At 39.6% G+C, this 26,248-nt stretch overlaps 1 protein-coding gene across 1 annotated transcript in view; it reads left to right on the forward strand.

Annotated features, from left to right (window-relative positions):
- LOC127571283 (integrin beta-2-like) overlaps nt 1–26,248 on the forward strand; it is a 51,768-nt gene that overhangs the window by 20,240 nt on the left and 5,280 nt on the right. Inside the window, exons 2-11 of the mRNA XM_052017547.1 lie at nt 1,622–1,685; nt 4,660–4,748; nt 8,167–8,362; nt 10,490–10,660; nt 14,291–14,532; nt 15,368–15,526; nt 18,117–18,212; nt 19,461–19,550; nt 24,771–24,908; nt 25,532–25,721. Coding sequence (XP_051873507.1) covers nt 1,625–1,685; nt 4,660–4,748; nt 8,167–8,362; nt 10,490–10,660; nt 14,291–14,532; nt 15,368–15,526; nt 18,117–18,212; nt 19,461–19,550; nt 24,771–24,908; nt 25,532–25,721 — 1,432 coding nt within the window. The 5' untranslated portion in view covers nt 1,622–1,624. The remainder of the gene's footprint in view (nt 1–1,621; nt 1,686–4,659; nt 4,749–8,166; nt 8,363–10,489; nt 10,661–14,290; nt 14,533–15,367; nt 15,527–18,116; nt 18,213–19,460; nt 19,551–24,770; nt 24,909–25,531; nt 25,722–26,248) is intronic.

Here is a 26,248-nt window from a genome sequence, read left to right on the forward strand (position 1 = left end):
AGAACTACATTGGCTTGGGTCTGGAGGCGGATAGAGCGTGGGCTGGGTACAGTCAGCTAATCTCCTTTCCTTTCAACCCAAAGACACATGACCTCTGTTTAACAATATTGTTTTAAGAAAAGCCTGTTTAAAACCTTATAATATGAAGCACTTGCTCGAGCAGTGGAGAAATTTCATTTGTGGCAGCGATAAGGCACTGAAGTGAAATATTGTTCATGTGTTTTTATTAAAAGAGTTTTATTCAAGATAATTTCAGAGGAGGTTTGTACTAGGTTTTGCGACATGAGCCTTGAGTGTTCTATTTCAAGGTACCTTTCAGAAATGATGAGAACCCGAATCATTATGAGTCATAAATATAATTAGCAAAATGCATTCAAGTTGTGTCGTGGTGTTGAAAAGGGATAGTAGTACCTGAGGAAGTGGAAAGTGCCCATCCAAATGAGAGACAGACAATGAGTCACTTAGAGCTATTGGCAGATTTACCTCAGTTGGGAGCCAGGTCTCTTACACAGTTGGGTAAGAGCGCAAGTTTTGCTGTACAGCAAGTAGGCAATATTATTACTTGTGGTACAGCTGGAGGGGCACAAACTACATAGAAGGTCTCATATGAGATGCAGAGAAAACCTTGAAGGGACATATTTACAAGGTGCTCCCTGAGATTATCAATAACTATTACTTCAATAACGATGTATCACAGCTTGGTATGGCAGCTGCTCTGCCCAAGACTGCAAGAAATTGCGGAGTTGTGAACATATTCCAGTCCATCAGGCAAACCAGCCTCCCCTCATTGACATTGACACTGCCTCAGGAAAGTAACCAACATAATCAAGGTCCCCTCCTACCCCAGTCATACCCTCTTCTCCCCTCTCCTGTTGGGCAGAAGATACAAAAACTTGAGAGCACATACCACCAGACTCAAGGACAGCCTCTATCCCACTGTTATCAGAGTTTTGAATGGACCTCTCGTACACTAAAAGATGAACTCTTGATCTCCCAATCTACCTCGTTGTGGCCCTTGCACCTTATTTTGTCAACCTGCACTGCACTTTCTCTGTAGCTGCAATACTATATTCTGCATTCTGTTTTCTTTTTACTACCTCAGTGTAATTATATATGACATGATCTGTCTGAATGGCATGCAAAACAAAAGCTTTTCACTGCATCTCTACATGTGGCAATAATAAACCTGTACCAATACAAAACCAACTACATACCTGCCACTTTAACCAGAGGTCAGAAAAATGAATGGCAAATAAGTGATCAGGTTAAAAACAGTAGCAAAGATAAGTTTTTAGTCCTTCTCCGATTTACTCTTGGGCGGACAGGACACAATTTCCAAATCTTCACATGATGTAAAACTAGGAAGTGTAGTGAACTGCGAGGAGGATCGTGATTAGAAAATTTTGGTTGAAAGATATCTTTCTTCCAAAGAAACGAGGAGAGACTGTTTTTGAAAAATCAGCACCACTGCTTGTCAGCTTTTACATCTAGCTGTATGGCATAGGCTTCAGTACTGAATAAATTTAAAATGCAACTATGTTAATGAATGATCAGGCTTACAATGTAATATTCAGGTTCAAATGAAGGTTGTAATGTGTCACTTTTTCTTTTGAAATTACAGGAAATGATCATCTGGTTCCTCCTTCAGCTTGCATTAGCCTTGATGCTGGGAACAAAATGGGCTGGTGAGTTAATGTGAAACTTTAAATGGATTTGGAAATGTAATTAATAGAGAAGGAGGAAACTCAGCTTGTTTTTATATGGTGTCCTTTAAGGCCTCAGGATGTCTGAAAGCACTTTACAGTCAATGAAATAATTTTGGAGTGTTGTCATTTTGGGAAACAATGGAAACGAAGAAGCCAGTGTTTCCTTAGCAAGCTTGTGCAAATAGCAATGACCAGATAATCTGTTCTAGTGATTGATTGTGGTTGCAGATAAAATATTGGCTATAACAACAAGAGGTATTCCCTTGGTCGTATTCGTAATAGTACCATGAGAATTGTGAAGTCCACCCGAGAAGGTAAATGAGATCTCACTTTAATGTCTTATGGTACCACCAAAGATGCAGCTCGCTCATGGTGTTACACTGGAATATCAACCAAAATTTTACACATAGTCTTGTGATGGAATTTTGGACTCATGGGTGAAAATACAGGAAAAGTAAAATCTTCGTTACCCTTTTCAATGTTACTGGTAGCAATTCTAATGTCATGCCCCTTTATAACAAAGAGGCATATTCCATAGCATGGAAGCAGGCCCTTTGCCCAACTCACCCATGTTGACCAAGGTGCCTACCTAAGCTAGTCGCATTAGCCTGTATTTGACCCATATCCTTCTAACCTTAAACATTGTGATTGTACCCCCCTCTACCACTTCCTCTGGAAGCTCATTCCATGTACCCACCACCTTCTGTGAGGAAAAACTTGCTCCTCAGATGCCATTTAAATCTTTCCCCTCTCACCTTAAACCTATGCTCTCAAGTTTTAGACTCCCCTACCCAGGGGAAAAAAAATTGTGACTGTCTATCCCTCATGATTTTATATACCTCTATAAGGTCACCCCTCAGCCTCCCTCCCTCCAGGGAAAACAGTTCTAGCCTATCCAGTTGTTCCTTCTATCTCAAACCCTCCAGTACTGGCTACATCCTCATGAATCCTTTCTACCTCCTCTCCAGCTTAATCACATGTTTCTTTTAGCAAGGTGACAAGAACTGCACATAATACTCCATGTGTGGTCTCACCAACATCTTCTACAGCTGTAACATGACATCCCAACTCCTATACTCAATACCCTGATGAAGACACCGTATCCTTTTTTCCAGCTCCTTGTCTGCTAAATTGGCAGCTATATTTTCTTACTGCTACTCTTCAAAAAGATACTTAATTGGTAATAAAGATTTTTGCATTGTTCTGAGGATGTGCAAGGTGTTTTAGGTTCTGCCTGTTAATGGATGCCGATCGCCACTAATTAAAAATGATGTTGCAATCATGGAAAGGTATTCATATTGACCAAGACAATACTAGTCATGTGAAGATAAAATGATGATAAGGGATGATACTACAAACTATATTCATCGGAACAGAGAAGGCCAAGATAAATCTAATTAAATGTTAGAATCAATAACTGAAAGTGGAAGTTTTTCCCTTCCCTAATGAGTTAAGAAATTGATGACAATGCGGAATAAAGTTAGGACTAGTATGAATAGCACTAAAGGGGCAATTAGGATAAATGTGTCTCTTTTGGTAATACTTTGCAGGGTGGACCCTTTAAATGACATCTCACAGTTGATCCCTGCATGGTGTATTTTGGTTTCTCTGTGAATGATCAGTGAAGCTCAAAGGTTGCACCCGGAAGCACCAAATAACATTGATACAGGAAGACCTGTGTAATACACAACTTGAGATGTCATTAGGTGTGTGATTAAGAGTGGGAAAATACTAGACATGCAGAGGTGAATTATATATGGAAATACGCAGGCCATTCTTTTCAGGATTACTCAGTTATGGTTGATTCCCTGTGAGAATGAAATAGTATTTACCTGTTAACACATAAAATTTAATGCTCATATTCATTACTATTTCAATAGAAGCATCCCAGTAATTATTTTCTCCCTTCTGATCTATAGTCTCTCAATCCTAGTTAAACTCTGATTTTAATGACTGGGTCAATTATAATGATATAGAACACTTTAATTGTAGCCTAGCTAACTACATAATTCTTCCATTTATAAAAGCTATTGGACATTTTATAAATTTATCTTCTTCTGCATACACTTAATGAATTATGTATTTGACATCTTATTCTCTTCATTTACAAGCAACTCTATGACTTCCAGTTAAGCATTGCAACTCTAATACTTGTTTTTTCTCCCAAAATAATCACCTCAAATTAATCAAATCAAATAGTATATTCCATTCCTTTGCCCAAGCAACCCGGCTTTTACCATCTTTCTCAATGTTTGACAACAACCAAACATTTAGACAGTACTCCCTGAACACATGTAAATTTCTAAACATTGTAAATAAAAGTGACCCCATTGGGTACACCCCATCTTCACCAGTCTGTACAACACCCATAATTTTCTCTCACCTCTGTTTTCTAGCCATCAACTTACTTTCCATCCTATTGTGATCTATCCTCTGAACTTTTCTATCAATCCTTCGGTGAGATACCTGAATCTAAATAACCTATAGTTACTTTCCCATTATGATCTTTTTGAAAGGTGGAATAGGTTTGAGGGGGTGAGCGGCGTACTCCTGTCCCTAATTCATATGTTCACATGTATACAAGTTACTTCTTCAAAAGCAACTTGTATACATGATCTAGGATGGTTGTCAGTTGCTGTGGAGGAGGCATTGGAGGTATTGATTACATGTCATTCAACATTAATGAATAGCAGACTCAGGGAGCATGGCTGATAGGAGCAACACCATTACTTGTCCTAACCTGACCTTCCATCAGTGACAGAAATTTCCTGTGGTCCTTCTGAGCATTGGCTCGATTATAGTCTAAATAAAGATGAATAACGTGCTCTATTACTGTATAATATAGAGGTATATTTATGAAGCTGTATTGTGCCAATTATCTTATTTCCAGTATGGAGTTTTTGTAAATGTGGTCAGTAGAAATAGAAACTGATTCATTTTTCTTTTTTGTCAGAATCATCCAAATGCCATCCCACAAAAGCAGAAGCGACTTGCAAGGAATGCATCAATTTAGGACCAGGTTGTGCTTGGTGTAAGACACTGGTAAGTCTCTTTGATATAATAGGACCGTTTACAATGTCTGGTACAGCATCTATATCTGAAAGTGTATTAAGCTTTACCAGTAATGAAATACTCTATGATTGAAAATAGGACAATCTATATGTATGAATTTGTATCATGTCTAAGAATAATACACACACTTTAATATTGTGCAGGGGAAAAGGGGACTTATCTTTGGCTAGCACACATTTCAAATTCTATTTCTGCTAAATTTCACCATTGTGTAGTTAGAAGTCAAACCCATCACTGGGTAAAAAATTGAAATGTCAAATAACCTTAATGCACCCTATTTATAAAGCAGTGGTCTGGGTTCCTATGGAAATCAACACCTGGATCTTATCCTTAATTATGCAAGCTTTACTTCAGTTTTTAAGAACTTAGGCCTGAGCAAAACCAGTTGAGAATCGTGGTCAGCAATCACTCACCGAAGGTACACTGGTAACTGACATCAGCCAAAGGTGCAGATAGGACAACCATATCTGGCCACTTCCCAAGATCCCTACCGTGATAGATGCCACCAATCTGCAAATTCAGTTCACTCCACATGACAGCCAGATTGGTAAATAAATTGGTAAATTGGTTTATTATTGGCACATGGACCGAGTAACAGTGAAAAACGTGTCTTGCATACCTTTCATACAGATCAATTCATTACACAGTGCATTTAGTCGTACAAGGTAAAACAAAATCACAGTTACAGAGAGAGTGCAGTGCAGGTAGACAATAAGTTGCAAAGTCATAACGAGGGAAATTGTGAGGTCAAGAGTCCATAGGCACAGTCCATCTCATCATACTAGGGAACTATTCAATAGTTTTATAACAGTGGGGTAGAAACTGTCCTTAAGCCTGGTGGTACATGCTTTCAGGCTTTTGTATTTTCTGCCTGATGGGAGAGGGGAGAAGAGAGAATGTCCGGGGGGGGTGGGGTCTTTGATTATTGCTGCTGCTGCTTTACTGAGGCAGTGAGAAGTGTAGACAGAGTCCATGGAGGGGAGGCTGGTTTCCGTGATGTGCTGAGCTGTGTCCACGACCCTCTGCTGTTTCTTGTGGTCCCAGGCAGAGCAGTTGCCATACCAAGCCAGGATGCATCCAGATAGGATGCTTTCTATAATGCATAGATAAAAAAATGGGGAGGGTCAAAGGGGACATGCCAAATTTCTTACGCCTTCTGAGGAAGTTGAGGTGCTGGTGAGCTTTCTTGGGTGTCTACATGGTTGGACCAGGACAGGCAATTGGAGATGTTCACTCCTGGGAACTTGAAGCTCTCAACCTCAGCACTATAGACAGGAGCATGTGCACCACCTCCCTTCCTGAAATCAATGACCAGCTGTTTTGTTTTGCTAACATTGAGGGTAAGGTTGTTGTCATGACACTATATCGCTGGGCTCTCTATCTTCTTCCTGTACTCTGACTCATTGTTATTTGAGATATGGCCCCCTACAGTGGTATCATCTGCAAACTAGTAGATGGAGTTAGAGCAGAACCTGGCCATGCAGTATTGGGTGTATAGGGAGTAGAGTAGGGGGCTGAGGACACACCCTGAGGGGGCATCAGTGTTGTGAATAATCGTGATGAGTACTCAGGACACACAGAGATATTATGAGCATTGGGCTTTGACAGCTCTTTAAATATGGTGCTGAAGAATTATGTACCAGAACTCAGCCACACTTTTCCAGTATATCCACAACAAAAACATTTATCTGACTCAGTGAAAAATCATCTAGGTTTTTCCTCTTGATCAAAACCCTGATACAACACTGTCATAACAACACCATAACAGAGAGGTCTGTAGCAGTTCAACCGTTCAGGCCACACCAACTAGTGCTTGGCAATAAATGCAGCCCTACCAGGTTGATGATGATCAGTAGACCTGGAAATCAGAAAGCTTCTGCCCTGCTGCACCAGAACTGCTGCTATAGAATTATTTTGCAAAAGCACTCATCGGCAAAATAAATGCGAGGTGTGAAGTTGTGGCCTGTACGTAGCTACTAGACTTACCAGAAATTAAGTCTCAATTTAAACTAGAATATCTCTCTGGCACCAAAAGTTGACTTTTATGACTGTGGAGTCTAATTCTGTATTCTTTTTGCCTTTCCCTCTCTTCATAATTCCATCATATTACCCCCTCTTGGTTTTGATTTCTGTACATGATTTGGCATTGACTTTCCCATTCTAACTGTTGACACTTTGTGGTTCAGACTCTGTGCCTCAGTAAGAGTTTTTAGCCTAATTATTTCGGAGACATTATTTCTTGCCCTGTTCACACAGGTTCCCTGTTACCTGTAGAGGATCCTGTGCTTTCTAATTAAAGTAGATTTGATGTTTTGATTTTGCCTGAATCTCAGTGAAGCCAAGAGGCAAAGCAGGATATTTGCCTTCTCATTCTTAGTACATCCAGCACATATTGCACTTGGAAAAAGGTTTGGTAGCCACATCAGTCATCTAAATAGTCATACTGTAGATTAATAGTCATTTCTGGACCAAAATGAACTTCAGAAATCATCCGAGTTACCAAGACCTTGTATTCCACCTCCTGATTTCCATCATCATATATTCAAAATGTACAACCTTCAGTCAATTTTTCTTTAATGCAAAAGGCATACATTAATTTTATGGGCTCCATCCTCATTGAGGAAGGTCTTCAATTATGGATTCCTTCAGGTAGTTCCATAAGAGGAAAATTTGGCAAGCTGCCTGAAAGGAAAAGATCTCTTGTAAAGCAATCCAGAAATTCAATAATTATTAGCAACACACACAAAACGCTGGAGGAACTCAGCAGGTCAGGCAGCATCTATGGAGGGAAGTGAACAGTCAACGTTTTGGGCCGAGACCCGTCATCAGTCCTGAGTTCCTTCAGCATTTTGTGTGTGTTGCTCCAGATTTCCAGCATCTGCAGGCTCTCTTGTGTCTCTGATTCAACAATTATTCTTGCTAAGATGTGATGGAGCGCTTGTTTCGATACAGTTAGGCTATTAGTATAAAGTAATAATTAAAATCAAAAGCAGCTCAAATAATTTTGCATGAATAGAAATAGAAGACATGTGTCTGGTTTCATCAAATTTATTAATTGTCATTTTAGTGAGAATTCCACTACCATTGCTAAAAATTGCAGGAGGATGGACGATAGTAAAATCTGATTATTGATACTTTTAACCCAGACATGAAGACTAATTCCACCATTTAAAAATACAGTAGATACTATTGACAGTCATCTTAGAAAACTGATAGGTTTGGCCTTTGAATCTATCCTTGTTCCCTAAAGTTCCTAAGATTGTACATGTACTTCATCATGTATTCTATCATGAGTACACACACTCCTTTCCTCTTTTTCCTTGATTATTAATAAATTTTATTTTTTTATTGATCTTTCCTGCACATTATAATTTTATTTCTGATACAGAATTTCACAAAGGCTGGAGAACCAGAGTCTGCACGGTGTGATTCTGAGGAACTGCTGAAGAACAGAGGTTGCAAAGATGTGGATATAATTAAACCTGCAAATATGATGAATGTGGATATGAACCGGCCACTTGGAACTCACAGAGATACTGTGATACAAATAAGACCCCAAAAAGTTCATCTAGTTCTTCGACGAGGTAAAAACCCAGGATACTTGAGATATTAAAGACTTTCCAGATTTAAATGCTTCAAATGGTAATATGCGGACATTTAAAATAAACGCTTAGCAGTTAGCATCCTTCAAGATATCTGCACACTGTGATTAAATCTAAGAAAACACAATTGCTGAGAAATGTAGTTTTCATTGGTAGCACTGAATACACTGGAAAGAACCTTTCTGAAGGAGAGCACAAAATGCTCTGCCTACCATATGCCTCATTGGGTTCTCATGACAAGGGATGAATTTCTTGGCAAATATGTCAAAGGGACGGTTCTCAATGCCTTGCTTTTTATGCTTTTCCATAAACAAATGTGGGGAAAATTGCCTTTGATTGTTAATGCCAAGCACATGCAACAGTACAGGTTGTTGGTTGTATTCATTTATGGGTATTCAATTCCATTGATATCAATGGAATTGCAAAGAAGAGGTTAATGAAGTACAATGTATTCATTCCATGGCACAAACATTTTCTCAATTATTTTATTTCTCTATTCCATTGTACTTAATCCTGATGCCTTTAAATACCATCAGTGTCTCTTTCAAACCACATGACTGAGCTTTCAGGAAATTAAGCTTACTCACAGTCTGCATGTACATTAACTGATCTCAAATTAGATCTTCCTTTATTAATATGTATACCTGTGGTAATGTCTGAGTAGTCATTCACCCATAGATTCTGATTAGATATGCTCATCTTTCACTGGAATATCATGTCCTGGCACAGTTCCTACATGATGAAATATCATAAGCACATTGACTACATATTAATTACTTATTTTCTCTCCTCAGGTTGGTGTTCTCAGTTTAATGAATAATTGGTAAAATGTACAAGGGATTACCACATCTCTTACAGCTCCTGAGTGTGCTCCAGAACCTTGGTTCTATTGTGTAATAGAACTGATGACACAAAACTAAGTGGGAATTTAAGTAGCGATGAGGATGGAAAGAAGCTTCAAAGGGATATAGATATTTAATGAATGGGCAACAATGTGGCAATGTGGAAAATGTGAGGTTATCCACGTTCGTAGGAAAGCAGAAATTCTGAGTACTTTTTAAATGGTGAGAGATTGAGAAATGTTGGTGTTCAAAGGAACCTCTGCGCTTTTGTGACAAGTCAGTGAAGGTGGAGAAGGCAAATGTTACGTTGGCCTCTATTGCTTGAGGATTTGGGTACAAGAATGCTGTAACGAAGCCTCATCAGACAGCAGACAGGTTCCTGGGAAGATACAGTAGGCCTATCATATGAGGAGAGATTGAGTAGATTAGGACCTTATTCTTTTGAATTTAGAAGATTGAGAGATACTCACATTGAAATCCAAATTCTACATGGGCTCAACAGGGTAGAAATGGGAAGTACATTTCCCAGGCTGAGGAGTTAAGAACTAAGAGTCACAGCCTTAAAATAAAGGGTGGGCCTTATTTAGGAGGAAAAGGGTGGCAAATTTTTAGAACTTTCTATCTCTGAGGGGTGTGGAGGTTCTGTCATTGATTGCTTCACAAAAGAGATATGAGTAAAGGTCAGGAAAATATGTTGAGCTAGAAGATCAGCCATGATCTTGTTGAATTATGGAGAAGTTTCAATGAGCCAAACGGCCCACTCCTGCTCCTATATTCTTAAGTTTTTAATCTGTGTTCAATCTGTCTGAGGAGACTTGGCTAGAGATCTAGTTGAAAAGTGCATGTCAAAAATCAATTCGAGGCCAAGTGTGTGTGTGTGTGTGTGTGTGTGTGTGTGTGTGTGTGTGTGTGTGTGTGTGTGTGTGTGTGTGTGTGTGTGTGTGTGTGTGTGTGTGTGTGTGTGTGTGTGTGTGTGTGTGTGTGTGTGTGGTTGGTTGGTTGGTTTTGGGAGGTGTAATTGGTATTTTTGGAGTTAAGCAGTTGATTATTGATATACCATTATACTATTTAGGGCCTTGGAGCTAGGCCAGATTATAAAAATCAGAAAAACAAATGATGCATTATTTTGTAACTTGCATTGTGCAACATTAAATTGCTGAAGATTTAACACTTAAAACATGAAGCAGAGAAAACAAAAACAGTAAAGTTGCTTGGTTACACTTTTTAGTTGCTGATTCCTTAATAAATATATTGCTTTGTGTTTTAGGCAGCCCACAGGAGATTGAGGTGAAATTTAAGCGTGCTGAAGGTTACCCTGTTGACCTTTACTATCTCATGGACCTGTCCTATTCCATGAAAGATGATTTGGAGAAAGTGAAGAAACTGGGAGAACAGCTTCTTGAAGCCTTGAAAAGTGTCACTAACTCTATCCAAATTGGTGAGCCCACTGTTTTCTTTATTCTGAATTAATAAGCACAAAGTCTAGTGGAATAACATATCTTTTCACATTTTGTGTTTTGTTTCACAGACCTGGAGGCAAGCAGTCTCCTTCCACAGTAAAAGATGTTTTACTGTCTTAGGGCACAGCATAATGTTGCATGCTGTAATTTTAAAAAGAGGATTTATTTCAACATTAAGTTCATTATGTTCACATTTAATTGCCAGTTTAACAACCTGTTCTTCCTCTGGGTCTAGTTCACAGTTTTTAATATTAGGATATAATCAAAAATAGGAAGCAAAATCTAAACCTCTCAATACTGGTTAAAACTTAGAAATAATTGGGCCTCAAGCTAAATTTCAGTGCTTCTGTGCTATTTCCTGTGGTAGATAATCACATCTTCTCACATTCCTTCCTGAGAAACTGAAGTTCCTTTAGATTTTCTCGTGAAATATATTGTTGCACTATGCTATGATTAAGAAACTCAGCAAATCTGGTCCATTTCCCTTTTAAAGTTTGCTCAGTTCTAAAACTCAGATAGGATATCCACTGCAACCCTGGGGGTATAGTTTTCTCCTTTATTACTCTCACTCAACACTATTCTTGTTTGGTGAAACATTAACTGTTTTACTTTCAAACATCAATGGAATAAAAACCCAAACTTCTCAGTATTCTTTTAAAAAAAAGTTTGTTCATAGAAGTGCTTGCAGTTAACCAAGATGGCCACCATTAGTAGCACACTTACCTGCTTCTGCCTTCACAGTACATCCTCAACAAATGCACTGCCCTGATAATCTGAGCACACCTATTTATTTTCAGTGCTGCACTACTGCCAAAAATGCCAGTCCATTCTTTCATGGAACCTATTTCCTGTTGGAAAAAGAAACAAAAGCTATTCAATTTGGATTCTACTTAGAGGAATTCCTTCATTTTTAGGTACTACAGGAGGGGATCGTCCATAGCCAACTCATAGAACCATAGAACAATACAGCACAATACAAACCCTTCGGCCCACCATGTTGTGCCGACTTTTAAACCATGCCTAAGACTAACTAACCCCTTCCTCCCACATATCCCTCTCTTTTAAATTCCTCCATATGCTTATCTAACAATCTCTTGAACTTGACCAACGTATCAGCCTCCACCACCACCCCAGGCAGCGCATTCCATGCACCAACCACTCTCTGGGTGAAAAACCTCCCTCTGATATCTCCCTTGAACTTCCCACCCATTACCTTAAAGCCATGCCCTCTTGTATTGAGCATTGGTACCCTGGGAAAGAGGCGCTGGCTGTCCACTCTATCTATTCCTCTTAATATTTTGTATACCTCTATCATATCTCCCCCCCATCCTCCTTCCCTCCAATGAGTAAAGCCCTAGCTCCTTTAGCCTCTCCTCATAATCCATACTCTTCAATCCAGGCAGCATCCTGGTAAATCTCCTCTGCACCCTTTCCAATGCTTCCACATCCTTCCTATAATGAGGTGACCAGAATTGGACACAGTACTCCAAGTGTGGTCTAACCAGAGTTTTGTAGAGCTGCAACATTACCTCGCGGCTCTTAAACTCGATCCCACGACTTATGAAAACTAACACCCCATAAGCTTTCTTAACTACCCTATCCACCTGTGAGGCAACTTTCAGTGATCTGTGGATATGAACCCCCAGATCCCTCTGCTCCTCCACACTACCAAGAATCCTGCCATTAATCTTGTACTCCGCCTTGGAGTTTGTCCTTCCAAAGTGTACCACCTCACACTTCTCCAGATTGAACTCCATCTGCCACTTCTCAGCCCAGCTCTGCATCCTATCAATATCCCTCTGTAAGCTTCGACAGCCCTCCACACTATCCACAACACCACCGACCTTTGTGTCGTCTGCAAACTTGCCAACCCACCCTTCCACCCCCTCATCCAAGTCATTAATAAATATCACAAAAAGTAGAGGTCCCAGAACTGATCCTTGTGGGACACCACTAGTCACAGCCCTCCAATCTGAATACAGTCCCTCCACCACAACCCTCTGCTTTCTACAGGCAAGCCAATTCTGAATCCACATGGCCAAGGATCCCTGGATCCCTTGTCCTCTGACCTTCTGAAGAAGCCTACCATGTGGAACCTTGTCAAACGCCTTACTAAAATCCATGTAGACCACATCTACTACACTACCCTCATCAATCTGTCTGGTCATCTCCTCAAAGAACCCTATCAGGCTTGTGAGGCAAGATCTTCCCTTCACAAAGCCATGCTGGCTATCCCTAATCAGTCCATGATTCTCTAAATGCTCATAGATCCTATCTCTTAGAATCCTTTCTAACAGCTTGCCCACCACAGACATAAGGCTCACTGGTCTGTAATTCCCCGGACTATCCCTACTACCTTTTTTGAATAAGGGGACAACATTTTCCACCCTCCAATCCTCCGGTACCATTCCCGTGGACAACGAGGACTCAAAGATCCTAGCCAATGGTTCAGCAATCTCCTCCCTCACCTCACGAAGCAGCCTGGGGAATATTCCGTCAGGCCCTGGGGACTTATCTGTCCTAATATTTTCTAACAGCTCCAACACATCCCCCCTCTTGATATCTATGTGCTCTAGTACATTAACCTTACCAACACTGTTCTCAGCATCATCAAGACCCCTCTCCTTGGTGAATACTGAAGAGAAGTGTTCATTGAGAACCTCAACCACTTCCACTGCTTCCAGGCATCCCTCTTCCTACCTATGTCATTAGTACCAACATGAATGACTTCTGGCTGTTCTCCCTCCTGCTCAAGAATCCTGTGGACCCGATCAGAGACATCCCGGACCCTGGCACCTGGGAGGCAACATACCATCCGGGATTCATGCTCACTTCCACAGAACCTCCTATCTGTTTCTCTGACTATCGAGTCCCCTTTCACTACTGCCCTCCTCTTCTCCTCCCTTCCCTTCTGAGCCGCAGGACCGGTCCCAGTGCCAGAGACCTGGCTACTGCTGCTTGATCCCTGCAGGTCATCCCCCTCAACAGCTTCCAAAGCGGAAAACCTGTTATTGAGGGGAACAGCCTCCGGGGTCCTCTACGCTATCTGCCTGTTCGTTTTCTTTCTCCTTTTCTCTCCCCTGACAGTCACCCTTCTATCTACTTCCTGGTCCCCATAAGTACCTGCTCTAATTGGGGTGACTGTCTCCCGATGCACGGTATCTACATAACCCTCTCCCTCCCTGATACTTCGCAGTGTTTGAAGCTGGGACTCCAGCTCATCAATTCTGAGCTGAAGTTCCTCCAGCCTCTAGCACTTACTGCAGACATAGTCACCGTGCACCATAGCAAAGTCCACTAGCTCCCACATCAAGCAGCTGCAGCACACCACCATGTCCTCCATCTGAACTAATTCTTTCCCTACAGAACATCAGGTATAATGTACATCAAGATTTGGGATGCAGTGTTCAGTTCTTGTAAATGATTATAATCCATCCAAGATAATAGTAAATATATGAGTGGAAATAACAACAGCAAACAGGGGCTTCCAATTGACAATCTGGTCACTCTGCCAGGTTATATGTACTAGACCTTCTCATGGCTGAGTGACTAACACCCAATGTAAAAGCCACAATAAACTCTTAAATAATGACTTTTATTGCTTTCAGGATTTGGTTCCTTTGTGGACAAGACAGTACTACCCTTCGTTAACACCCATGAAGAGAAGATGAAAAATCCATGCCCTGATAAAAATGAGGCGTGTCAGCCTCCGTTTGATTTCAGGCATGTCCTCAAGCTAACAAATAATGCAAGTGTATTCACTAGAGAAGTCGGAAAACAATCTATTTCTGGAAACCTGGATCCTCCAGAGGCAGGCCTGGATGCCATGATGCAAGCAGCAGTGTGTGGGGTGAGGCAGTTACTTGGAGGGCTTAACTGAACTTTAACTTATAATCGTACCTTGGTGACTGGGGCAGACAACATTGGCTTTCACTTTCAACAACCTCCCCAGTCTGTTTTCCCAGGTTCATTGCACTAACCCAGTCATGACAACACAGTGGCCCAATTCTCGCTACTTGACATACTGTATTCCCTGCAATTTACTCCTCGGCTTGCCCGTGCCTTCAGTTGCTTTAAAAACAAGCTAAGAAAAATTTAACTGCGCGGGTAAAGAAATATTTAACAGTGTACAATTTTTTTGTTTACTATCTCCAGGCCAATATGCACTTAATAATTATCAAGCTTCCAGTACTCTAAGAACTTCTTCCAAAGAATTCTAAGGCCAAGCTGGCAGCTTTAGAATGATTAATGCCAGGTTTAAACAGGCGATCTTGTGTGCATGGTTCGAAAAAGGGAAATGGAACTTGCTATATTTCTCATATTTAGGTGTAACTTGCATGCACTCACATGGATGGAAACATTTTTGGCTATTCTTTGCCACAGTTAGAAAATAGGGAGATGAGTTGGGGCAAGGAACAAAATGTCAGTAAGGATGCCAGCTTGCCCTACATCCACTGAAATTCTCTATCACTCAATCACTCACTCTATCACTGGCCACTGCCTCACCCCACTGGTACAAGCTAAAAGTTGTATAGCAAGTAAAATTTAAATATTGTTTCTGTACATTTTCAAATGAGTCAGTAAATATTAAAATCCTTAAAACATTTTTTGTTTGTGAAGGCTTGCATAAAAGCAAGTTATATTTTGCACAGGAATCTGGGTAAAATGAGCATTGTTCCCCACAGGAGCAGATTGGGTGGCGCAATGTCACACGTCTTCTTGTGTACACTTCAGATGACGGATTTCATTTTGCTGGAGATGGGAAGCTTGGAGCAATCCTAACACCCAATGATGGCAAGTGCCATCTTAATAAAGATGGCTTTTATGAAGACAACACAAAATATGTAAGTGTAATCTTTATGTTGTTTGTATGAACAGTACTGTCCAAGTCTTCAATATGGAGCCTAAATATTCCAGCCCAGAAACAATTCCACTTGGTTGATGGCAGAACAGAGTTGTATTCACACTTTCTTTTTCGTTTTGACTCGTGGACTGTTTCAGTGGGAGGTTCATCAGCACTGGCTTCCAGCGATATTTCTGCAGTCATTGTTAGGCCTCATTTATTTGGTATGAGGATGGATGAGTGGCAAGGGGAAAGAAATGGCTGTTGTATCTCTCATTATGCTGCCGTTCCGGTTAAAGAACAGCATAATTTTTAAATTCCAACTTTGCTGGCAAAATCAGTCTTATAACAGGAAATATGTAGAATGATATTTTCCAATACATACAATGTATGCCCATTTATGAGGCAGTGGAAAATATGAAAGCTGTCACTTCTCACAGAAAAGAAAAGGCCATTGCAGCAAGAAAACCAGCAGTAATCTCCATGGTCCAATTCCCAACCTCAACTACGATGTGTTGAAAATCTAGCCTTTAAATATAAACCTTCCTATCGATCTCTGTTTCCCATCATAACTTTCTCTCCACAGACCCATTGTCTCCCTCACAACCTTGTCATATTTGATTCAGAGGCAAGCTTCATCTTGTGTATCTGTGATTTATGAAGACACGTATTTTCACTTGTGTAACATTCCCTAAGTCTGCTCCATCTCTGTTTATTTGCTGCTAGAGAGCTCATCCATTAATTTATTCCCCCACAGACCAAACTATTCCAATAGACTCCTGGCAAGCCTACCTTATTTTACCTTCTGTCACATTGAGAACAATGATTCTCAATGCTCTGATGTTCATATCCTAATTTACACCAAGATCTGTCCATATATTTGCCCTCGCCTGCTGTCCCATTCTGACTCCCAATTAAACAATGCATTGATTTAAAAATTCTCATCCCTGTTTACATGTTGCTTCATGACACTGTTCCTTCCTACCTCCGAATAGCCCTCTGAAATCTAGGCTCCCCCAATTCAGTTGATCATTGTCAAATTTAGCCTCACCACTATTTGTGATCATCCTTTCTGCTACCAATGCCATGAAATGGAATTTTCTCCCAAAACCTCTCCATCTCTCTTCTTCCCTTTCACCCTCTGAGACATTCCTTAAAATCTATTTCATTGTCCAAATGTATGCTCCCTTGCCCTAATATCTCTGTACGTGACTTTGTATCAAATTTTGGTCAGGTACTAATAATAAATCATCTTGGGATGTTTAGTTGCATTATAGATGCCACTGAAATGCAGCACTGTTATTTTTGCTTGCTACCACACATTCTTAAATGTTCAAAATGATATTCCTACAGATTTTTTAAAATTTAGAACATGGATAACTTGATTATTCACTTTAATGGAGGGTGTTTCTCTTGAATAGTGGAAATTACTGAATAACTAAGAACACCCCCCAATACTACACACTTCCCCTCTCTACTAGTCCATTTCAGTCCAGTCTAGTATCATTTACCTCCAACATAAACTGGGACTGCAAGTGATGATCACTGGCTCACAGTTGCACTTATTTCCAGCCAATGACTCATACAGCAGCACCATATTGGGGGAATATATATGGTCTTGGATGAATCAACTGCTGTCCTTAGCCAGTCTGGACTATATTTGACTTCAAAACCAGAGCAATGTGGTTGAATTTTAACTGACCTCTGTAATGGTCAAGTAAACCAGTCAATTGTACAAAATGGCTGTGCACTGGTAGGAATAATTCTATCATATGGACTGCAGCAGTCCAAGAAGGCAACTTCCAAACACCTTCTTGGGTGATAAAGGTTGACTAAAAAAATGTTGGCCTTACCATTGATGCAGTGTGAGCAAACAAAAATAAAACAACTACAGACTTGAGAAAACTGGACAACTAAACACATGTGACACCAATCATGGGCCTCAAAGTGAAAAGAAATGCAGACCAGTATTAGGTTATTTCTGTAATCACAGATAAAGCTTTCTACTTAAAGTGCCAACAGAGCTTAAAATAAATATCAAAAATGCTCTCATGTCATGGACAAGCGAACTTATGCATGTTATTTATTGATTTCAAAAGCCACACCATCAATGAAGAACTGAAATTTGCTAACAGGCTAACACACTCACTAGCGTTGAGTGTGCAGTTATTACTTCATTGCACTATCTGCAAGGGGAGTTCCTTGTGGAAGATTTGTCTGACATTTTTAAGTTTGAGTCAAGACGGCTGAGATGATGGACAGCACCATCACAAACTGTGAATCAACCAATCAGCATTTGTTGTTGAGCTAGCTGGTCTTCATTTTTCAAGTCAACAGGTTAAATTTTCAACTTGAATCTAATGTCAAAGAAAATCTGGTAGTTCACAAACTGGGAGGCTGACCCATAAAGCTAGTTTCATTTCTGAATATCAAGTTGGAGATCTATTTCACTGAAACCACGAACCGTTTTGTGTTTTATACAGATACTGATCCCAATGTTGCTCAGGAGTGTGATGTGGTAGTTGCTGTTTATTTCCCCTATCCTGATGTGAATAAAGCATTTTGTCTTTGTTCTGATGTCTGTTTTCCAGGACTATCCATCTGTGGCTGAGTTGGCTACTAAGTTAGCTGAAAATAACATTCAACCCATTTTTGCAGTCACAAGTAAAATAATGCCAATATACCAGGTAATCACTTATGATTAAAGTCAACATTTGGTTAACTATTGACAATAAGGTCAATGTGTCAGATAGTGAGTTATAGCATAATTTTGCTACTAAGTTTTCACAGAATTCCATTATTATGATATCATTTCACAGAAAAGTGAAAAGCGCTGTTACCAATCATAAAAGAATGCCTCTGCAGTCGGCTTTCATGAAAAATATAAATTTATCAGCTTGTAATTTATAGAATTTTATCCTAAAAATATGAAACAAGAACAGAATATCTTTAATCCAAACCAGTAAAAGTGAATAACTATGATAACAGGAAAGCCATTAAACATTTTCTGATCTCAGAGGTGTGGATGAAAACATCAAAGTATCAATTAACCATGACGTTCCATATTATTTAGTCAAGCATTTGTCTTCGACAAGTGTTTTTTTCTCTCTCTCAAAACAATGAGAACCGGTCTCCTACTGGATTGTTCCCTGATGTGAATTGTATGTACCAAATAAATGATCCAAATGTCATGGTAATTTAGGTTTGTCTAGGGTGAAGTGAACATGCTTAGCTTAACCCGCATAGAAGTTGTCTCAGTTGGATAATAATTAAAGCCACCATTCACCCAGCTGTATTCAAGGTATTTAATTTCTGGTGTTTCCAAAGATAGCCAAAAGTGCAATAGCTCCTTTCTGCCATAAATTACAGACATATTCCTATGAAGAAAGAGCTAATTTATGCTGTTCTTTAAACTTAAATGTGCTTTATCTTTGGATGCAGGCAAGTTTGTCTTTTTGTTTGAGACTTCTGTACATTTTAAGATGAATTCTGCATTTTGTTAAATAGCGTGGATACATTTAAGGGCTGGTTAACTGCTTGAGAGGGAAAGGAATGAAAGGTTAACAGAGTTGAGGAGTTGAGCATGGAGCATAAAGGCTACTTAAATCCAGCCAAACGCTAAGCTTAAACAAAGCAAAGAACAGAGATATTGCCACTGTGCTATTAAACTGATTATTCTAATTTATGCTCCCTTCAAGCACAGCTCTTGTGAGTTTATCAATATGTTATCCAATATTCTGAGAGGCTAAGAGTGCCCAAAGGCTTTTAAAATGATCAAATTCTATTCACTACTAATAAACAATTTAAAAAGTTTTATTTTTCCTGGTTCTTGCTGTAAGACCATTGCTCTTTATACTACAGACTTTTTTTTTTGTTACCGTCTTCTTGTAACAATATTGAAGTAATAAAGATGTTTCTCTTATGTTTCATTTTAGGACCTGAGCAAAATGATCCCAAAGTCTGCAGTGGGTGAATTGAAGGAGGATTCCAGTAATGTGGTTCAGCTAATCAAAGATGCCTATAATGTAGGTCCTGTTTAGTGTGAATTTCAATGGACTAATTACTTGCCATAAAGAGGATATGACATGGAAGGATCATCCAATTAAGTCCATGCTGGCTCTACGCCAGAGCAATCCAGTTTATTCCATATCGCCGTCCTCTCTCCAAAGCCTGGCAAGCTATTTCCTTTCTTATCCAATTTCCCTTTCAATCCCAGGATTGAATCTATTTCCACTACACCACCACCCCCCACTGGCAGAGCTTCCAGATTATTTCTACTCATTACTTATAAATGTTTTCTATCTATTACTTGTGGTTCTTTTGCAAATCACCTTCATTCTGTGTCCCTTGTTCTTGCCCCTTCTGCCAATAGATAGTTTTTCTCTATCTGCTCTGTTGGTTCATTCATGATTTTAAATACCTCTATTATATTCCCTCTCGCCCTCTGTTTCAAGAAGAACAGGGAAAATGAAATATTTAGAACTGTAGATACAGGAAAGATGTTTCCCTTGGCTCAGGGGGTGGTGAATTGTGGGAATTCTCTACCAAGAGAGCTGTTGAGGCTCAGTTATTGATTATGTTCAAAACAGAGATGGACACATGCCTGGATATTAAAGGAATCAAGGCATTTGGAGGATAGGATAGAAAAATGGTGTGAAGTCAAAGATCAGCAGGTTCAAAGAGTCAAATTATCTTTTCCTGCTCCCATTTTTTATATTCTCCAGGCTATTCGTGAAACTAAAATTCCTCATCTCTGGAATCATTCTAGTAAATCTCCTTTGCATCCTCTCTATTCTTCACGTTGCTCCAAAAAGGTGGTGTTCAGAACTGGACACAGTACTCCAGTTGTGGCTGAACTAGTGTTTTATAATTGTTCATCATGACTTCCTTGCTCTTCAGAGTATAAAAGCAAAGAAGAAAGATGAACATTTATAAAACATTGGTTTAACTACATCTGGGGTATTCCTTCGATTTATAAAACCTCCAATCCAAAATTCTTTTCAAGAACTTGCTTTTCCAATCTGCTCTGCCTCTTTCAATGACTCATGCACATAAATCCTCAGATCTCTTTGCTCCTGTACCCCTTTAAGAATTGTGCCCTCTATATTGTTTCTCCTTCTTCTTTCTACTAATGTATAATGGTTCATATTTTTCTGCATTAAAGTTCAACTACTACATCCCCCATTTCACTAGTATGTCTATGTCTTCTTGAAGTATATTACTTCTGTCATTAAGTAATATACTTCAAGAAGACATAGGATGGGAATCCATGCAGAAAAACAGACTGAAACAAAGCAGAAACCAAAGCAAAAGTTAGAAAAGAGAAAAATAAGAGTGGAGTACGGAAAATTCAAATGTAAAGGACACAAATGTGACTAGATTCTAAAAGGACAATGAGTGTAAGGGCACATAATATGAATGCCCATAGTATTTGAAACAAGATCAGTGAACTTGTGGCACAAATCAGAACAAAGGGGTATGATTTAGTGGCCATTACAGAAACGTGGTTGCAGAGTGGAGATGAGTGGGAATAAAATATCCAAGGGTATCAGATAATACGCAAGGATAAACATGAAGGTAAGGGAGGTGTGGTAGCGCTCCTAATTAAGAATGAGATCAGGATGCTAGTGAGAAACAATACAAGATCTAGTGAGCAGAATGTTGAGTCCCTCTGGGTAGAGATTAGGAATAGTAAAGGGAAAAAAAAATCACTGGTGGGAGTTGTCTATAGGCCACTGAATAATAACATTAGAGTGGCACAGGCAATAAACCAAGAAATATTTGATGCATGTAAGAATGGAATGGCAGTTGTCATGGGGGACTTTAACTTCCACATAGACTGAGTGAATCAAGTTGATCGAGGCGGTATTGAGGAGGACTTCATATAATGCATCCATGATAGCTTTCTTGAACAGCATGTCAGTGAACCTACAAGGGAAAATGCTATCTTAGATCTGGTCCTGTGCAATGAGACAGGTAAAATTAACAATCTTGTAGTTAGGGATCCTCTTGGAAAGAGTGATCATAATATGATTGAATTTCTCATACAAATGAAGGGTGCAATAGTTTGATCTAAAACCAATGTATTATGCCTAAACAAGGGAGAATACAACAAGGGATGAGGGAGGAGTTGGCTAGCGTAGACTGGGAAGACAGGCTATATGGTGGGGCAGTTGAGGAACTGTGGAAGACCTTCAAAGAGATTTTTCACGGTGTGCAACAGAAGTATATTCCAGTTAAAAGCAAGGACAGTAAGGGTGGGGAAAGCCAGCCTTGGATAACTAAGGAAATAAAAGGCGGCATCAAGCTAAAAATTCATGCATACAAAGTCGCCAAGAGTAGCGGGAAACTGGAAGATTGGGAAAACTTTAAAAAGCAACAAAGAACCATTAGCAATAAGGAAAGGGAAGATAGATTATGAAAGTAAACTAGCACAAAATATAAAAACATACTAAAAGTTTTCATAATTATATAAAGCAGAAAAGGGTGGCTAAATTGAACATAGGTCCTTTGGAAGATGAGAAAGGGGAATTAATATTGGGTAATGTGGAAAGGGCTGAGGCATTGAATGACCATTTTGTGTCAGTCTTCACGGTGGAGGACATGCCCAACATGCCAAAGAGAGATGTTATGGATGCAATGGGAGGTGACAACCTCGATACAATTGCTGTCACTAAAGAGGTAGTGATGAGCAAACTAGTGGGCCTATAGGTAGACAAGTCCCCTGGTCCTGATAGGATGCACCCCAGGGTACTGAAAGAAATGGCAGAATTATACTAGAGGCATTTACCAAAATTCCCTGGACTCAGGGCAGGTCCTGGCAGATCGGAAGACAGGGAATGTCACACCACTGTTTAAAAGGATAGGCGAAAGGCAGGTAACTATAGGCCAGTTAGCTTAAAGTCTGTAGTTGGGAAAATGCTTGAAACTATCATTAAGGAAGAAATAGCGAGACATCTGGATAGAAGTGGTTCTATTAAGTAGACACAGCATGGATTCAGGAAGGGCAGGTCCTCTTTGAGAAACTTACTGGAGTTCTTTAAGGATATAATGAGCGCAGTGGAGAGAGGGGAACAGATGAACATTGCATACTTGGATTTCCAGAAGATGTTCGAAAAGGAGCCGCATAAAAGACATCCATTAGATAAGGATGCATGGAGTTGGGGGTAATGTTTTAGCATGGATAGAGGATTGGTTAACCAACAGAAGGCAGAGAGTTAGGATAAATGGGTGTTTCCCTGGCTGGCAATCAGTGGTGAGCGGGGTGGCACAGGGGTCAGTGCTGGGCCCACAACTGTTCATGATATACATTAACTATTTGGAAGAGGGGACTGAGTGTAGCATATCTAAGTTTGCCAATAACACTAAATTGAGTGGAAAAGCAAAAGGTGTGGAGGATGTGGAGGGTCTGCAGAGAGATATAGATAGGTTAAGTGAGTGGGCAAGGGTCTGGCAGATGGAGTACAATGTTGGTAAATGCGAGGTCGTCCACTTTGGAAGGAAAAATAGAAGATCAGATTATTATTTAAATGGTGAAAGATTGTATTATGCTGTTGTGCAGAGGGACTTGGGAGTGCTTGTGCATGAATGGCAAAAAGGTTGGTTTGCAGGAGCAACAGGTTATCAAGAAAGCAAATGGAAAGTTGGCCTTCATTGCTGGAGGGATTGAATTTAAGAGCAGGGAGGTTATGCTTCAACAGGACAGTGTACCTGGAGCACTGCATGCAGTTCTGGTCTCCTTACTCAAGGAAAGATATACTGGCTTTGGAGGCGGTGCAGAGGAGGTTCACCAGGTTGATTCCATAGATGAAGGAGTTAGGCTATGAGGAGAGATTGAGTTGTCTGGGACTATACTCACTGGAATCCAGAAGAATGAGAGTTCTTATAAAACTATGAAAGGGATGGATAAGATAGAGGCAGGAAGGTTGTTTCCTTTAGTAAGTGAGACTAGAACTAGGGGACATAGCCTCAAGATTCGGGGAATAGATTTAGGAGGGAGATGAGGAGAAACTGCTTTTCCCAGAGAGTAGTGAATCTGTGGAATTCTCTGCCCAGAGAAGTAGTAGAGGCTACTTCATTAAATGTATTTAAGACATTGTTAGATAGATTTTTGCATCGTAGGGGAATTAAGGGTAATGGGGAAAAGGCAGTTAGGTGCATCCGAGTCCACAGCCAGATCAGCCATGATCTTATTGAATGGTGGATCAGGCTCAATGGGCCAGATGGCCTACTTCTGCTCCTATTTCTTATGTTCTTTTTACTATTCCATTCAATATTATAATAATTGATCTCTTCCATTATCTCTACTCTTTTGTAATCTCTGTAATTTCCTTGTAAATTTGCTCCTTTACATTCCTCAAACTATTTGGTGGCCAACAGAATACCCTCCAGTTGTGTACAAGTATCTCTATTGTTTTTTAATTCTAAACTGCTCCAGGATATCCTTTCTCTCTGGCACTGCAACATTTTCTTTAATCAATAGCCAATCTACTGCTTTTCTGAACACCTTGAATCAGGAATATTTTTATTACTCAGTCCTCCCCTTTTATTCACCATGTCGCTCTCTGTCAAAACATCAGGATTCCCTGTACTATCTTGGACCTTCTTGTACTCCCTATTATCCCAGTCCTATCAAAAACCTTACTATTTTTCACTCTAGTGCTATCTACCTTTCTTAATCCTTTGTGCACCACCTCCCTTATTTTCAGTGTTATATCCTGGTACCCATCTATCTGCCGTATTAGCTTAGCTTAGCTTACCATCACCACCCTCCCCCCCCCAGCCTAACCCTCCAGAGCACTGGTGAGGACACTGGCCCGAGGTACAATTCCTCCAGCATGCACAAGACTTGCCTCCTAGAATGACTCTCGACGCTTCAGGGATTTAAACCTCTTCCTCCTGCATCACCTCTGCAGTCACATATTTCATTCTTTTTCACAGGTTTGCATCCCTTTTTCTACCTATGTCATTGGTACTGATGTGCATCATAACTTCTGTCTTGCTCCCTTTCCTCCAAAAAGCTTATTCCTTTGAATCTTTTGTCAGCTACCCAAGTTATAACATTAATTTTAGTGATAAATTATTACTTTCTTATTAATTTAACCCTGCTTTTTTAAAAATATCAAAGAGGACCTCCCTACTGTTTCACCGAATTATCTTGCTCACCAAATTTTTATTCTTTATACTTGGTAGAAAGTCTTCGTGAAGCAATGTTCATAGTTTAATGACTAATTTGTATTTTCTAGAATCTTTCCTCTGAAGTGATAATAAAGCACAACACCTTGCCAGATGGGGTCCGGATCTCTTACAAAACACATTGCAATGGTAAAGAAACAAAAAGCGATAAGGAGGGAGTCTGCTCAAATGTGAAGATTAATCAGGAGGCAAGTTGAGACTGAAATTCTTATTGTGGGAAGTACCAAGAAAAATTCCAAAAATTGGAAAGGCAATTCAATATGGACTAGGAATTCAACATGGTAGGAAAAGGGGAAATATAAATGCAAGTGGGAAGCTCATATTTTGTACAGTGAGTGTGCCTCTTCAAATTCAGGAAGCCTGCCATGAATCTCCTTTGTCATCATTAATCTTGCAAAATCAATTGTTGGATGTGCTGGAAAGCTCTACAATCTAGTGATCAGAACTTTTTAAACCACTATATAATTCATCACTGTAAAAGAACATCCAGACATTAAAAGTCAACAAAAAAAATCACCCAGAATTTATATCCAAAATAAGAAGCAACCTTGAGGGAGAAGTAAACAGAATAATTTCAGTTTATCATGTATAAAACAAATTGCATCATTAATGAAACTGCAGAATAGGTTGAGGGAGGAATGGGACATATTAATTTTTTTATTGAAGCCTGTTGGGATTGCAATGGCACTATTTCCCAAGTTATCTATGAATTACTGTATGAAATGCTGGAAAAATATGGATGGAATGTATTTGCTATACAAACTTCTAGTGTACCTTAATAATAATTGTTTTTTTCCCCTTACCTTCCTAGATAAGTTTCACAGTCACAGTAACTGCAGACGAGTGCCTGTCAAAGACAGAGTCGTTTGAGATCAAACCCTTGGGTTTCACTGAGAATTTAGAAATTACTTTAAAGACAGAATGCGACTGTAAATGTGATGACAAACCTGATTATCTCGGCACTGCAACACCAAGGGTTATGTTAAGTGTGGTATATGCAGGTACAAAAAATTATTTAAAAATTCCTTTATCTTTCTTGTCAAAATGCTCTTTTCATTTTAACACCTCCATAATCACCACAATTATCATACACCTGTTTACCAAAGTTTACTTGCCTAAAAGGTAGCTCAGTGCCAAATTTTGTTTGGTAGTCCTTTGCAGCTTGCTGTTTTACTGTATTAAAGGTACTATATACATGTACATATTTGTGGCTGACTTTTCAATGCACAGGTTATGTTCTTAATATCTGTGAAGGATTCATTTTTTCTGGAGATAGTTCAAATGTCTTGCTCTCTGAAGGTGCCTCTTGGTTCTTGCCTCTCACATCTCTGGTTTTTCTTGGTTTTATTCTTCTCTGAAGTTCATTCAAAATGTAATTGCTCATAAATTCATCCTAGGATCATAGTGCTGTATAGCAACAACAGAATGCTATAATATGCCTCTGAAATTCAATTTCATTGACTGTTGCTACAATATGGTACAGTATGGACCAGGTATTAATTTCTAGGTGTATGCTTGTTTCACATCT

The sequence above is a fragment of the Pristis pectinata genome, chromosome 1, assembly GCF_009764475.1.
Source record: "Pristis pectinata isolate sPriPec2 chromosome 1, sPriPec2.1.pri, whole genome shotgun sequence".
Classification (NCBI taxonomy): domain Eukaryota; kingdom Metazoa; phylum Chordata; class Chondrichthyes; order Rhinopristiformes; family Pristidae; genus Pristis; species Pristis pectinata.